This window comes from Bombina bombina, chromosome 12, assembly GCF_027579735.1.
Source record: "Bombina bombina isolate aBomBom1 chromosome 12, aBomBom1.pri, whole genome shotgun sequence".
Lineage (NCBI taxonomy): Eukaryota > Metazoa > Chordata > Amphibia > Anura > Bombinatoridae > Bombina > Bombina bombina.
The window spans coordinates 91,628,918-91,644,492 of NC_069510.1; the positions used below are offsets into that span (position 1 = coordinate 91,628,918).

At 37.7% G+C, this 15,575-nt stretch overlaps 1 protein-coding gene across 1 annotated transcript in view; it reads right to left on the reverse strand.

Annotated features, from left to right (window-relative positions):
• Positions 1-5,002: 5,002 nt before the first annotated feature.
• Positions 5,003-15,575, reverse strand: part of EMD (emerin) — a 72,847-nt gene continuing 62,274 nt past the window's right edge. The window contains exon 7 of the mRNA XM_053695745.1: positions 5,003-7,913. Within this exon, the coding sequence (XP_053551720.1) occupies positions 7,676-7,913 (238 nt within the window). The 3' untranslated portion in view covers positions 5,003-7,675. The remainder of the gene's footprint in view (positions 7,914-15,575) is intronic.

Sequence of the window (15,575 nt, forward strand, 5' to 3'; positions counted from 1 at the left end):
ATTATATTCCACAATAGACTTACAGATGCCTATTTTCACATCCCTATTCATCCAGATCATTTTCAATTTCTGAGATAATCTTTTCTAGAAAAGCATTTTCAGTTTGTTGCTCTTCTGTTTGGCCTAGCAACAGCACCAAGAATATTTTCAAAGATTCTCGGTGGCCCTTCTATCTGTAATCATAAAGCAGGGTATTGCAGGTGTTTCCTTATTTGGACAATATTTTGGTTCTAGCACAATCTTTTCATTTAGCAGAATCTCACACGAAGTCAACGATTGTTGTTTCTTCAAAATCATGTTGGAGGATCAATTTTCCAAAGAGTTCTGGATTCCTCAGACAAGGCTTACTTATTTGGGTTTCCAAATAGGACTCAGTGTTCATGACTCTTTCTCTGATAGAAAAGAGACAAATCAAACTAGTTTCAGCTTGTCCGAATCTTCAGTCTCTATCATACCCTTCAGTGGCTAATGAGCATGGAGGTGTTAGGCCTAATGATTGCAGCATCGGACCGCAATCCCCTTTGCTCGTTTTCAGATGAGGCCTCTTCAACTTTGCATGCGCACCAATGTGCAAGGATTATACTCAAATATCACAACTAATATTCTTGGATCCCAACACTCGTTTTTCTCTGACATGGTGGCTTACACCACCCATTTCTTCAAGGGGCTTCCTTTGTTCGTCTACCTGGCCTGTGATCACAACATGATGCAAGTCATACAGGTTGGGTAGCAGTATGGGGGGTCCCTGACTGCACAGGGAATCTGGAATGTTCAGGAAACAAATATTCCAATCAATATTTTAGAACTCCGTGCTCTTTTCAAAGCCCTCAAGCTAGGCCTCTTTAAAGAATGAACCTTATTCTTCATTTTCAGACAGACAATATCAAAACAAGTTGGCATATGTCAATCATCTAGGGGGAACTCAAAGTTATCTAGCCATAAAAGAAGTATCTCCAGATACTTTCTTGGGCAGAGACCAATTCCTGTCTAATCACTGCGATTCACATACCAGGTGTGGACAACTGGGAGGCAGATTATCTCAGCCGTCAGTAACTACACCCGGGAGAATGGTCTCGAAATCAGAGGGTGTTCTTACAAATTGTTTCAAATCTGGGGTCTTCCTCAAAAAAGATCTTATGGCCTCTCATCTGAACAAGACACTTCCCAGATACCTTGCAAGGTCACGGGATCCTCAGGCAGAAATGACGGATGCTCTAGCAGTTTCCTTGGTCATTCCAATATGCTTATATATTTCCTCCACTAGTTCTGCTGTCGAGAGGGATTTCAAAAATCAAAATGGAGAAAATCATCTGTAATTCTGATAGCTTCTGCGTGCCTCTCAGGATTTGGTATGGAGATCTAGTTCTGATGTCCTAGCTACCTGCCATGGCATCGTCCTCTAAGACCAGACCTTCTGTCTCAAGTTCCATTCTTCCATCCAGATCTAAAATCTCTGAACTTAAGGGACACTGAAACCAATTTTTTCTTTTGTGATTCAGATAGAGCATGAAATTTTAAGCAACTTTCTAATTTACTCCTATTATCAAATATTCTCTATTCTCTTGGTACCTTTATTTGAAATGCAAGAATGTAAGTTTAGATGCCGGCCCATTTTTGGTGAACAACCTAGATTGTCCTTGCTGATTGGTGGATAAATTCATCCACCAATAAAAAAAGTGCTGTCCAGAGTTTCTGAACCAAGAAAAAAATGCCTTCTTTTTTCAAATAAAGATAGCAAGAGAATGAAGAAAAAATTATAATAGGAGTAAATTAGAAAATTGCTTAAAATTGCATGCTCTATCTAAATCCGAAAGAAAAAAAATTGGGTTCAGTATCCCTTTTAATGGCGTGAAGATTGAACGCCTAGTTCTCAGTCACAGAGGTTTTTCAGACTCTCTGATTAATAGTATGATTCAGGCAAGAAAACCTGTATCCAGGAAAATGTATTATAAGGTTTGGAAAACTTATATTTCCTGGTGTTCCACTCATAATTTTTCTTGCATTCATTTAGAATTCCTAGAATTCTTCAGTTTCTTCAAGATGGTTTTAGATAAAAATGTATCTGCAGTACCTTGAAAGGACAAATAATCTGCACTCTGTAATGTTTCACTGAAAGATAGTTCATCCAGAATAAAGCCTGTTATTAAGTCTATTTCTCCTCCATGGGAGTCGTAATCTAGGTTTTGCAGATTTACAGGCTCCTCCTTTTGAGCCTATGCATTCTTTATACATTAAACTACTTTCTTGGAAAGTTTTGTTTCTCTTAGCTATCTCTTCGGCTAGAAGAGTTTCTGAATTATCCTCCCTTTCTTGTGAAACTCCTTATCTAATTTATCATCAAGATAAAGCAGTTTTGAAGACTACTTTAATTTTTTGCCAAAGGTTGTTAATTATAACAACATTAACAGGGAAATTGTTTACCTCCTTATTTCCTAATCCTAAGAATGACGCAGAGAAATCTTTACATTCTTTGGATGTTGTAAGAGGCTTTGAAATATTATATTGATGCCACTAAAGATTTCAGAAAGACTTCAAGTTTATTCGTTATTTTTTCAAGGATCAAGAAAGGTCAGAAAGCTTCTGCTATTTCTTTAGCTCTTTGTTAAAACTTCTGATTCACAAAGCTTATTTGGAAGCGGGTCAGTCTCCGCCTCAAAGAATTACAGCTCATTCTACAAGATCGGTTGCCACAACTTGGGATTTCAAGATTGAAGCTTTAGTTGATCAAATCTGCAAGGCGGCCACTTGGTCTTCGTTGCATACTTTTTACTAAATTTTACAATTTTGATGTTTTTGCCTCTTTTAGAAGCAGCTTTTGGTAGAAAGGTTCTTCAGGCAGTGGTCACTCTTTGATTTTGTTGCCTATAAATTTACTTTTTAAGTTTTTTAGTTATTAAAAAAACTTTAATTTGGATATTCTTTTTCAGCACAAAAAAACTGTTTATATTTATCCCTCCCTTCTTATTTTGTTACTCGTAGACTTTCACATCTTGGTGTAACAAATCGTGGACTCTCGCCACCTATTTGAAAGAAAACATAATTTATGTAAGAACATTACCTGATAAATTAATTCCTTTCATGGTGGCGAGAGTCCACAAGGGTCCCCTGTTCCATTTGTTAAGGCTTTTTCTTACTCCTTTTTACACCTCAATTCTTGGCTATATAGTTAAACTGAGTTTGAGTGATGTGGTTTGGGGAATTTATAGGCTTTGAGGTTTGGGATATTGTATAGCCCATGTGTAACAAATTATGGACTCTTACACCATGAAATAAATTAATTTATCTGGTAAGTTCTTACTAAAATTATGTTTTTAATAAACATAACCAGGTAATATACATGTATTATGGGATTCATCAACTGCTGTGCTCAATTGTGACAGAGTGATAGTGAGAGACTCAAATGTTGCTGACCAGTTAAATAAAAATTAGACACCAAGTATTTAGAAAACATGTTTTATTGATAAATATTAATTAAACAATATGTTGAGCCATGACACAGTAGAACTGTGCTTTTTTCACCAAAGCAATTGTTATAAAAGTGTAAGCAAAATGTCAGAAAAATACCTGCCCCATTTACGTAGTACCCACTAAAAGACTGGAAATATAGCTCGTAAAAGAGGCAATACATTACTAGCATTGTCGTACTTAGCCTCGATATATCCTTTACACAATTTTAGCAAAAGTATTTTTACTTTTTGCAGTTAATATTCTTAATCAATTAGCAACCCTAAGAAAATTAGAAAGAATTTGATAATATATATGAATATATATATATATATATATATATATATGAATAACAAAAACAAAACATCCCAAAGCCTGAAATATTATGTCTCATAGTCATAAAAGCATATTTTGGCATCACATTTTATAAAAAGTATGTACATTATAAGACCTGTAGCAAGCTTCTAATTTAATGAGCATCATCATTATATATTACTTTTTTATACAAAAAAGTTCACTTAATAATATAACCTAATATATGTCCAATAACAAACTACTGATTTGTTCATCTTAAAAGGGACAATATACTTGAATTTTTTTTTTATTATTTAAAAAGTTAGATAACTACACATTCCCCAGCTTTGCACAACCAACATTGTTTATATTCATTATACTTTATAACCAGTAATTTTGCTTTTTCTAAGCCCCTGCAGGTCGCCTCTTATCTCGGTGCTTTTTAAATCTTGCGCAACAGCCAGACAAAGCTAGTTCATGTGTGCCATATAGATAACATTGTGCTCACTCCTGTGGAGACATGATAATGGGTATTACAAGAAACAGTGCTGATTAGCTAAAATGCAAAATTGTAAATATCACTGAGATAATGGCAGTCTGCAGCGGCCTTAGATACATGTAATAGAGGTAAAAAAGTATATTAATTTAACAGGTCGCTCTGTGGCCCCTCACTCCCGCTTCCTGGTCCTGTAGTGGAGCAGCCTTGCAACATCCCCTGTGTCCTCAGGTTTCTCAGTGGCCTTCCTCTGCTACCTGCTATTGGTCCCCAGCTAGTGATGTGGCCCTGCAATGGCCAACTGGCCCTAAAATGCTGGACAGATGGTGGCCACCCCCTCCATTGCAGGGTCTGCAGGGCTAGGATTTTTGCCATTGTTAAGCTATAAAAATTCTTATACAATGGTATTTTACTGCCCATTGCTTACGTTAAATTTACCCTGCTACATCGGAACTATGCTAGAGAGGTTGAGGGAGGAAACATTTGATGGCAATGTCCACTTATACAACCTGTCTGTGGAAATATAATCAGACATATGGAAATTTTAATAGACGGCTCCCCACTAAGTATCAATTTAGCTAAATGGTCCAATTCACCTTCCGTTTATATATACAGGAAATCTCTCCATTTACACCACTAATGATAAGTAGGACCATGTTGAGTTGATAGAACACTATTGTTTAATATTATTCACATACTCTATACATTGGATTCTACACACTAGTCAGAGGTTCCAATATTGAAGAAACAGACCTGGTACTCTTGAGGTCAGCCAGTTAAAAATAGTAATCTTTATTGAAAAATGTTTAAAAACATGTCAGTCATGCAGGGCACAAAGGACAGACTTCTCTGATGCATTTCGCGCTGCATTAGCGCTTAATCATAGGTAACATTGTTCTCAAATAGGTACCTGTTAATATCCTAAAGTCACCAATAAGATAACAGGGGCTTGATGTAGCACTTGGATTCCTGTTTGAGATTTATAGAGACATATCTGAATGGAGGCTTATAGTTTTAGTCAGAGGTTACCTACTGAAAATGGACATTGCACAGAAAACTGGGGAAGCTTCAAAATGTTGGCTTGATTTTGCGCTTAGGGGAGCAAACGTAAACCTCATACCTGACCTAGAGAACACAACTAGGAATAATTAAATGTCAGTTTATAATATATTGGAAATCTCGTCACTTCTTATTTCTAGCTATTCACTGGTAATGATATGCTGGTAGTCTGTTAGTTTATTAAATTATACTTTACTTTTCGAATTCTGAGCCACCTTTTATAATGTTAGTTTCTTTTTTTCATTACCCTCCCCCACATCTGTTAGTACAAGAATATGTCACTCACTTGTATTCTATAGCTGTAATAATTTTTGAAACATTAAATACAAATATAATTTAAGAAAATTAAGATGAACAAATCAATATTTTTGCATTGGGCCAATAGCTTTCTTTGATTATAGTTATACTATTATGTGATATTACCGCTAGATAAGTGCATTCAGCAGTTTCATTCACTGCTCGTAGCATTTGGCTCTTTTTGGAACCAGATTTATTCTCGTGAATGTCCAACACACTAAGATGTTGATTTAGGCTGCTGAATGCACATATCTAATTACCACTTAACTGTATTAAAAAGTAATGTGACGTGATTCTCCTAATAAAATTAGATAATTAAAGGGGATTTTTAATCTTTCATGATTTAGATAGAGTTAACCTATAGTAAACAACGTTCCAATTTGCTTCTATTATCTATGTTTTTGTTCTCATGATATATTTTGTTGAAAAGCATACCTAGGTAGGCTCAGGTTGATTGGTGGCTGCCCAAATATGCCTCATGTTATTGGCTCACCCATGTGCATTGCCATTCCTTCAACAAAGGATACCAAGTGAATTACGCAAATTTGGAATAGAAGTAAATTGGAAAGTTGTTTAAAATTGTATTCTCTATCTGAATCATGAAAGGAAAATGTTTGGGTTTCACGTCCCTTTAACTGCAATACAATATGTAGCAAGTCTTGCATTTTAGAGTTTCATATAGTATTTTTATTTTTTAATAACATTTTCATTTTGCACAGCTCCCAAGGACAAAGCCGCCTTCATTGAGAAACTTAAAGGGACATTTTAAAATCCGTAAAGAACTTAAGCACATAAAGTCTTGCTCAGGAGCTGCAGATCAGCATTTAAAGGGACTTTAATCTCAAAATGAAATGTCCCAATAAATGTTTGGGTAAAGTAAAAAAGATTTTTCCCCCTTGATAGGAAAGTCAAAATGAAACTTGCATGATTCAGATAAATTGTCTTTTTAAAACACTTTTAAATTTACTTCTACTTTCAAATGTACGTCTCTTGGTATCCTTTGTTCAATATGTACATATCCTGCAATACTATGAGCTAGCTGGTGATTGGTGCCTACTCACATTTGTCTCTTGTGATTGGCTGATTAGATGTGTTCGGCTAGCTCTCAATAGTCCATTGCTGCTCCTTCAGCAAAGGATATCAAGGGAATGAAGCAAAATTTGATAATAGTAGGAAATTGGAAAGTTGTTTAAAATTGTATGTTCTATATGAATCCTGAAAGAAAAAAAAATGGGTTTCATGTCCCTTTAAAGTTAAAATGTTTAGTTATGCACAGTGAAAGAAACTTTCATTATGTATTTTGCCTTCTTTTACTGCAATTCAAATCTACAATTTATAGTTTTTCCATTGCCCCCAGAGAGGCTGCTTTGTGTTCTACAGAAGTCAATACCATGACCCTCCCATTTTACTTTGGTGTCCCTCTAGGTTTACCTATCCATGCTGTCTGCTAGATAGTTAATGATTAGAAGATGTACAGGAGTTAATTTACACCTGGACTCTAATTTTTAAGTGGTTTATCCCTGGACTGCTACACATTTGGAGAGAAATGCTATTACAGATTTTTGTCTATTCGCACTCCTTTATTATGATTGATAAACTCCATATGATTAAGATGAAAGTGAAAACAACTGAATGTCTCTATATAGTGTGTGCATTGCCCAATAACTGGAGCATTTTTACTTAAAGGAACCTTAAAGTCAATTTTTTTTCTTTGTTGCCTCAGGGTTTTAAAAATATATTTAATTTTGTCTTTTTTGGAAAACTGATGTTTCTTGCCCTTAATAAAACAACCATTTATGTTTTTAGAGGTGTGTCCTTGTCTACCAATAGAGCTGGATTAGTTGTAATTATCAGCCAATGAGCAATGGATCCCAGGGGATTAGTTTATGCACAAATATACATTTTCTGTTAAAACCAATGTGAACGGCTTTATCAACCTTTTGCATGTAAAAATATTCACATTTTATTGGTAATTTTTCATAAGCATCATAGAAATGTTTGAGCTTAAAGTTCCTTTATCAGAACATGATATAAGTCTGCAAGGGAAACAATGTCACATTCTCCTGCATCTTTGGTTCCAGCTTTTTAGTTTTTTATTTGCCTGAATGGATTGTCATTTGTTTCTTGAACATAAAAGTAAACAAAGGCCAGAAACCCAACAAACAGAAAGATCAGGAGGAAATGAAGCCAGAGTGGGCAGGAGCGCTTATTAGGCGTCTCGTCTTTTATTTTCTCTCGGATGGGTCGTCGTGGCTCTACTGCCTGTGCAGAGCCTAAGGAATGGCGAACCTGCGATACATCCTGATAGGCAAAATGCTTTTCTCTGAAATATAGAAGCAAATATCATAAGCTGCAAGTAGGTTGGAAAAGCAATATTCAATAACCTTATTTTATCCACTTGAAAACATTTTAACTGCCTAATGACCGCCGACTTACCCTGTATGCCGGCGATCCTTCACATACCCCCTTATGTGAGTTGCATACAGCACAGGTCTTACCAATGTCGGCAAGACCACACTATGAGGGCGATTTATCAAGCTGAGGCGGACAGGGGCGCACATACGCGCACATGTTCACCGCGGCTCGCCTCTTGCGGGCTGAATTCCCCTGACGGAATTCAACATTGCACACGAGCGCTATTTTGCGCTTGCTTCCAGATCCGCATCCTGCCCGCATGGGCAGGAGCTGTCAATCTCCACGGTTGGACTAGACCGCGGAGATTGAATTTCACCAATTTAGAGGTGGCGAAAGATTAGGGAAGCAGCAGTCTGATGACCGCTGCTTGTTAAATACGGTATGTAGGTTCTCTTGTGAGAACCTGCAGCCGTAGTGGGTCAAAAGGCTTGCGAAGCCTTTGATAAATTGATCCCTATATCTGCATGTCTCTGGACGTGAGGCATGCAGTACTAACGCAGCTTCACCGCTGTTGGCAAAGCTGTGCTGGTAAACCCTTTAACGAACATCTAATGTACAGGTTACATCTGTCGTTAAGGGGTTAAATTAACATTTTATTGTAGTAATAAATGTTCCATTTTGTTAAAGGGACAGTATACTGTAAAAATGTTTTTATATTAATGCATTTTCATTGACTTGTTATACCAGCTGCGGAGTATAAAATTTATGAGAAATTGCATTTTCAGGTTTATTTGTGTATATGAAGTAGCTGGTTTTGTGCTTTTAAACCACAACCTATTACAAAGGGTTGAGCTTGCAGGTAATATGAGAGCTCATTATTATCACTTTATGTACACACACTTGCTTCCTTATCTTATATTTGTTTGCAAACCAAAGCTCAATACTTAGAGATGACAATGGAAAGTTAACGGTTTTATTACTTAACTATCCTGCACCCCACTGGGAGTGTAATTTCTTGTGATAGCTGTGTTTAGATAGGCTTGGCAATAGCCTGGACATAAGACCAGAAACTTTCAGAATAGGTGGGGATACTAAAGGCTAAATTAGCTATTTCAAATGCCGAAATGAGGGCAAAGGAGCAGCTACTCGTAAACAATTTAATACACTCCAGCAGATAAAATGGATCATTGGGAACAATTTAAAGGGGAGTACATTGTTGGGTAAACTGTCGCTTTAGGGACATGAAACCCAAACATTTTCTTTCATGATTCAGACAGAGCATGTCATTTTAAACACCTTTCTTATTTACTTCTGTTATCACATTTTCTTCATTCTCTTGATACCTTTTGTTAAAAAGCAGAGAGGTAAGGGACATTTGGAGCACTTTATGGCAGCAGTTTTACAAGAATGTTATCCATTTGCAGGAGCACTAAATAGCAGCACTTTTTTCCTGTCATGTACTGCCCCAGATGCCTACCTCGGTATCTCTTCAACAAAGAATATGATCGGAACGAAGCAAATTTGATACTAGAAGAAAATGTGCTTGTTTTTTTAAATTGTTTGCTCTGTCTGAATCACAAAAGAAAATGTTTGAGTTTCATATCCCTTTAAGTATTTTATTAATAAATTAATGCTTATTGGAAATGTACTATCCTCTGTAAAAAGGGTTTAAAAATATACTTAAAGGGACACTGTACCCAAATTTTTTCTTTTGTAATTCAGACAGAGGATGCAATTTTAAGCAACTTTCTAATTTACTCCTATTATCAATTTTTCTTCGTTCTCTTGCTATCATTATTTGAAAAAGAAGGCATCTAAGCTTTTTTTTGGTTTCAGTACTCTGGACAGCAGTTTTTTTATTGGTGGATGAATTTATCCACCAATCAGCAAGGACAACCCAGGTTGTTCACCAAAAATGGGCCGGCATCTAAACTTACATTCTTGCATTTCAAATAAAGATACCAAGAGAATGAAGAAAATTTGATAATAGGAGTAAATTAGAAAGTTGCTTAAAATTTCATGCTCTATCTGAATCACGAAAGAAAAATTTTGGGTACAGTGTCCCTTTAAAGTTATGCACCAGGCACATTCTTATGCTCTCTTAAGAAGGACACAGCCAGTGATTGGTGGCTATATGCATATGCTACTCCTGATTGGGTTATCACCTGTGTCCTGCTCAGGGGCTGGCAGTGCAATGTGCCTCATAAGACCAAATTTAAGTGTTTTATCCTTTAACAGGAATTAATCAGTTTTCAAGCAGCCTGCATTTAACAATAAAAAGTTATCAAAAACATTTTTAAGGTCACATTAAATTTAAAATGTAATTGTCCCATAAATTAATTAATAATGAGACATTGCATTAGACATTCATTATTTATTGTACTCGTACCGTGCTTCCTAGAGAGGCTATGTTACCTAAGTATGCTGTAAATTGCCTGAAACAGCTACATACTATATAGTATTAGGACAGTGCACAGATATGCCAAGAAAGCTCTGATTTAACTAAAGTAAGCTGTTTCCTCACAGACCAGTACTATGATCACACAGGGTTCATCCAGAGTCTACAAAGTCCCCCCTTAAATTTCACAGACTGCAGTTCATTTATCACCACATAATAATATTCAAATCTTGACTCCAATTATCCCTGTGCCAGGTCGGACTTGATATACGTTTTATACCAGCTTCTCAAGTCTCTGCTTCTTTTCCTACAGCTAGCGACTTAGAAAGAATTAAAGACTAAACCCCAATGGGGCTGTACACAATGAGTGACCCCACCTTTGTCCTAGGGAAAATGACCTGGGTATTAAAAGCTAAACCAGAGAGCATCAGCTGCTGTGTCATTATAAGAAAAGCTCTAAGTCATTTATTCCCTGCAGCAATACTCCTTATCTTCTGGGCTTCCGGTCGCCACTCCACTTTACCCTGAACAGTGGGGATAGTCCAAATGGACCCAATAATATCCGGTTCATGCCCACCTCTGTTTGCTAGTGATAAACAATCTTTAATCCATTGAAGTCAGAAGGCTAAAGGCAAATTCAGGAAGTATGGACTTTTCCAGATATGAAAAAAAACGATGCTTCTTTAGGGTGGAAAAATACTTAGGTTTTTACAATATTCAGCTCTTGACATATAAGGAAGTTAAAATAATCCAGAAATAGAAAACAGCCCCGTAGAAAGAAGAAAAAAAAACAGCCACAACTTCCAGCAATTAAATAATCCTATTTTTAGAGCATTTCCAGTTTGTTTAACAACAGCCAAAGTTCCTTTCTTTTTCTCAAACGTTTTGAGTAACAGTAAGATGTCTATCATAAACACTACCGTTTAAATAAGATGTAGGGTGAAAAAGGCATTACATTTTATATGACAAGCTGCAAATACCCTAGATGGCTTTAATGCGCACAGTCTATTTTAAATACTCGCTGTTTCCAGATGATTCCAAACAAAAAATGTGTGCCTATTTCTGCTGTGCAGGAGTTAAAGTGAAAGTAAATCCTAGCGTTTTACACAGTGGGAGCCGGATTTACCGCACGGCTATTGGCTAAGAGGTGAAAACGTCACCTCTTAGTCATTTTTTTTTTTTTTACCGTGGGTACAAGGTAAAGGTAAAAACGGCGAACGATTGAATCAAATAAAGGAGCTTTCTACATGAAGGATCTTATACTTCATGATTGAAAGTCCCCTTTATTTGTTTCAATAGTAAATCCTAAGCTTCTTTTACTTGCCTGCTGTTTCAGCCAGGTGCCACAATCCATGCCCCATTACAGAAACTATGTAACTTACATTTAGCCTAGTGCCCACTTGACCAGGTCTTATACATGTTTGGCTTCAGGAGTGGGGGAGGGGTGAAGCTTCTTGAACCCCAAAAAGGCTGAGATCTCACCTTCTGGTTCAAACTCCACATAGGGGTTTGATGTTCTACAGTCTTGATCAACACATTTTGGCAGAAAAGAATCTTAAATATGTATCAGCTAAATGTTTTGCATTCATTTTGAGTCTTTAATGTATATTTTCTGGTCCTAATATTCTGTTTTGTACTCGTCTCACCTGGTACTGGCATAGGGTGGGCCAAGATAATGAAAAATTAAAACAATAAACACAGGAAGTTCTATATCTTGGCCTATAACCTAGATTATACTTACCAGGGTTTCTACCCCTGTTTGGTCTTCCTATAAGGAACAAACTAGGAATGGTAGGTAATCAGGATACAGATAAAGGGGGTGTGGCTAAATTCTCCTCCATGCCCTAATCGGGGAGGGGGTCTCACCTGGTAAGTAGTGTTTAACCTTTTAAAGCCGTTATGCCGTTCCATTCCGTCATAATTAGACTGGGCTTTAAAGCCGTTATGACGGAATGGAACGTCATAACTAACGGCTGTCCTGAAGCCTTCTGTGCTTCAGGGATTTAATCGCGGTCTGGAGGGCGTTCCTAGGATTGTAGGGACGCCCCCCAGATGCGATCCAATAATTGAAATCTCGCGATCGTATGCACGATCGCGTAGTTTCAATTTGTCTACATCGGAACAGTTGTTCCGATGTAGGCACTTTAACCCTGTCACGAAAGGGTTAAAGTATAGGTCATGATATCATTTCAGATGTTATTGTTTTAAAGGGACACTCAAGTCAAAATGAAACTTTCATTATTCAGATAGAGCATGCAATTTGAAAAATCTTTCCAATTTACTTCCATTAAAAAAAAGTGCACAGTCTTTTTATATTTAAAGGAGCAGTAAATACAGTAGATTTGCATAATCAACTAATGCATGATAACAAGACAATGCAATAGCACTTAGTCTGAACTTCCGACGAGTAGTTGATTTCTTTCTGACAAATTTAAAAGTTATGTCTATTTCCACTCCCACTGCATCATGTGACAGACATCAGCCAATCACAAATGCACATACCTATATTCTGTGAAATTTTGCACATGCTCAGTAGGAGCTGGTGACTCAAAAAGTGTAAATATAAAAGACAGTGTTCATTTTGTTAATGGAAGTAAATTGGGTAGTTGTTTAAAATTGCTGCTCTATCTGAATCACAAAAGTTTAATTTTGACTTGAGTGTCCCTTTAAACTTTTTGAGTCACCAGCTCCTACTGAGCATGTGCAAAAATTCACAGCATAAGGGTGTATGCATTTGTGATTGGCTGATGGCTGTCACATGGTACGTGTATGAATTTGTGATTGGCTGATGGCTGTCACATGGTACAGGGGGAGTGGAAATAGACAGAGAAAAAAAATCTACTACTCATTTGAAGTTCAGACTAAGTGCTATTGCATTGTCTTGTTATCTTGCATTTGTTGATTATGCAAATCTACTGTGTTGACTGGTCCTTTAATGTCTAATTATACTTCCTGAAATTTCTTCATATGTGCTGAAGACCCATATAAAGGACCATCCTGCTTGGCACATATTTTGGATTTTGTGGCTTTGAATCTCAAAGTGCTTGTCTCCTCCTATTCTTCAAACTGTTTGCTGCTTTGCACTAAGTGAACTAATTAAGCTGCTGAGCACAACTATAATAGCATAATTACTATTCACTGGTATTGTTTTTCCTCCTGTGACTGCAGCTCTCTTCAAAGCCATTCTCCTATTTTAACACCTTAAAGGTGCCAGATGCGGAAGCAGCCTCTCTATAGTGGGTGACACCATCTAGAAGCACAGGAATTCCCGCATCCTGTAACATAATCAGTGCACATTTACAGATTAGTGAGGTTATCAGATTTTTGGACAACTGTATAATGTGCTTCGGGTTAGCATGCAAAATAAAGAGCAGGGTCTTGACATTTTTGCAGTAATGCCCTATATAATTCCTGAGTGCTTTTTATTTTATATATTTTTGTAACTTTAAAACCGTGTACAAAATGCAGAGATGTAGAGCTCACATTTTGTATCATGAATGCTAACCCCAAGCAAATGATACAGCTGTCAAAAAGCTGGCAACATAACTGATCTGTGAGTGTGCACTGCTTCTGTAATAGAGTGTGAGAATACCGGTGCTCCAAGATGGCAGTGCCCAGTGTGAAGAGGCAGAGCTTCATAATCCGACACCTCTAAGGAAATACATAGGAGGAAATACAATAACATGGTTAGTAGTAACTAAAGGGACTGTTGAGCACAACTACAATAGAATAAAGGACTAATAAACACGGTACAATAATAACAAAAACATAATAATAAAACAATGCAAAAGTACTTAGTTTGAATTTCATATAAGTACTAGATTTTTTTTTTTTTTTTTATTTCAGTTAGTTTAATTTTCCTTGCTGTTGCGTCGTGTATCAGCCAATTGCAAAATGCATATACGTATATTCTGAATTCTTGCATATGCTCAGTAACAGCTGAGCTGTTGTTCGTTCCTGGTAGAGCGCTTCTCTCTTAGTATGCAAATTATTATGACCCTGGGGAAGTCTCCCTATGGGTGATGGGGGAAACCAGGCGTGGACTCCTTGCCCAGTGTGCTTAGAGGAATGTGGCTGCACCTCACTGACGAGGCCCATAGGAGGCCGAAACGATCGTCTGGGGTTGTCATGTTCCTTGTTCAGAGGAGAATTGCCTGGTATTTCGGGGCTGGACTGACCTTACTTGGCAGGATCAGACTGATATACTTCAGGAAAGTTTTCTTCTGTGAAAAGCACACTGGTCTAAAAGAGGCTGCTTCCGGTGGTAAATCGCCATAGAACAAGCCACTGAGCTGTTGTTCGTTCCTGGTAGAGCGCTTCTCTCTTTGTATGCAAATTATTATGACCCTGGGGAAGTCTCCCTATGGGTGATGGGGGAAACCAGACGTGGACTCCTTGCCCAGTGTGCTTAGAGGAATGTGGCTGCACCTCACTGACGAGGCCCATAGGAGGCCGAAACGATCGTCTGGGGTTGTCATGTTCCTTGTTCAGAGGAGAATTGCCTGGTATTTCGGGCTGGACTGACCTTACTTGGCAGGATCAGACTGATATACTTCAGGAAAGTTTTCTTCTGTGAAAAGCACACTGGTCTAAAAGAGGCTGCTTCCGGTGGTAAATCGCCATAGAACAAGCCACTGAGCTGTTGTTCGTTCCTGGTAGAGCGCTTCTCTCTTTGTATGCAAATTATTATGACCCTGGGGAAGTCTCCCTATGGGTGATGGGGGAAACCAGACGTGGACTCCTTGCCCAGTGTGCTTAGAGGAATGTGGCTGCACCTCACTGACGAGGCCCATAGGAGGCCGAAACGATCGTCTGGGGTTGTCATGTTCCTTGTTCAGAGGAGAATTGCCTGGTATTTCGGGGCTGGACTGAACTTACTTGGCAGGATCAGACTGATATACTTCAGGAAAGTTTTCTTCTGTGAAAAGCACACTGGTCTAAAAGAGGCTGCTTCCGGTGGTAAATCGCCATAGAACAAGCCACTGAGCTGTTGTTCGTTCCTGGTAGAGCGCTTCTCTCTTTGTATGCAAATTATTATGACCCTGGGGAAGTCTCCCTATGGGTGATGGGGAAACCAGACGTGGACTCCTTGCCCAGTGTGCTTAGAGGAATGTGGCTGCACCTCACTGACGAGGCCCATAGAGGCCAAAAAAAAAAAAAAAAAAAAAAAAAAAAAAAAAAAAAAAAAAAAAAAAAAAAAAAAAAAAAAAAAAAAAAAAAACGATCGTCTGG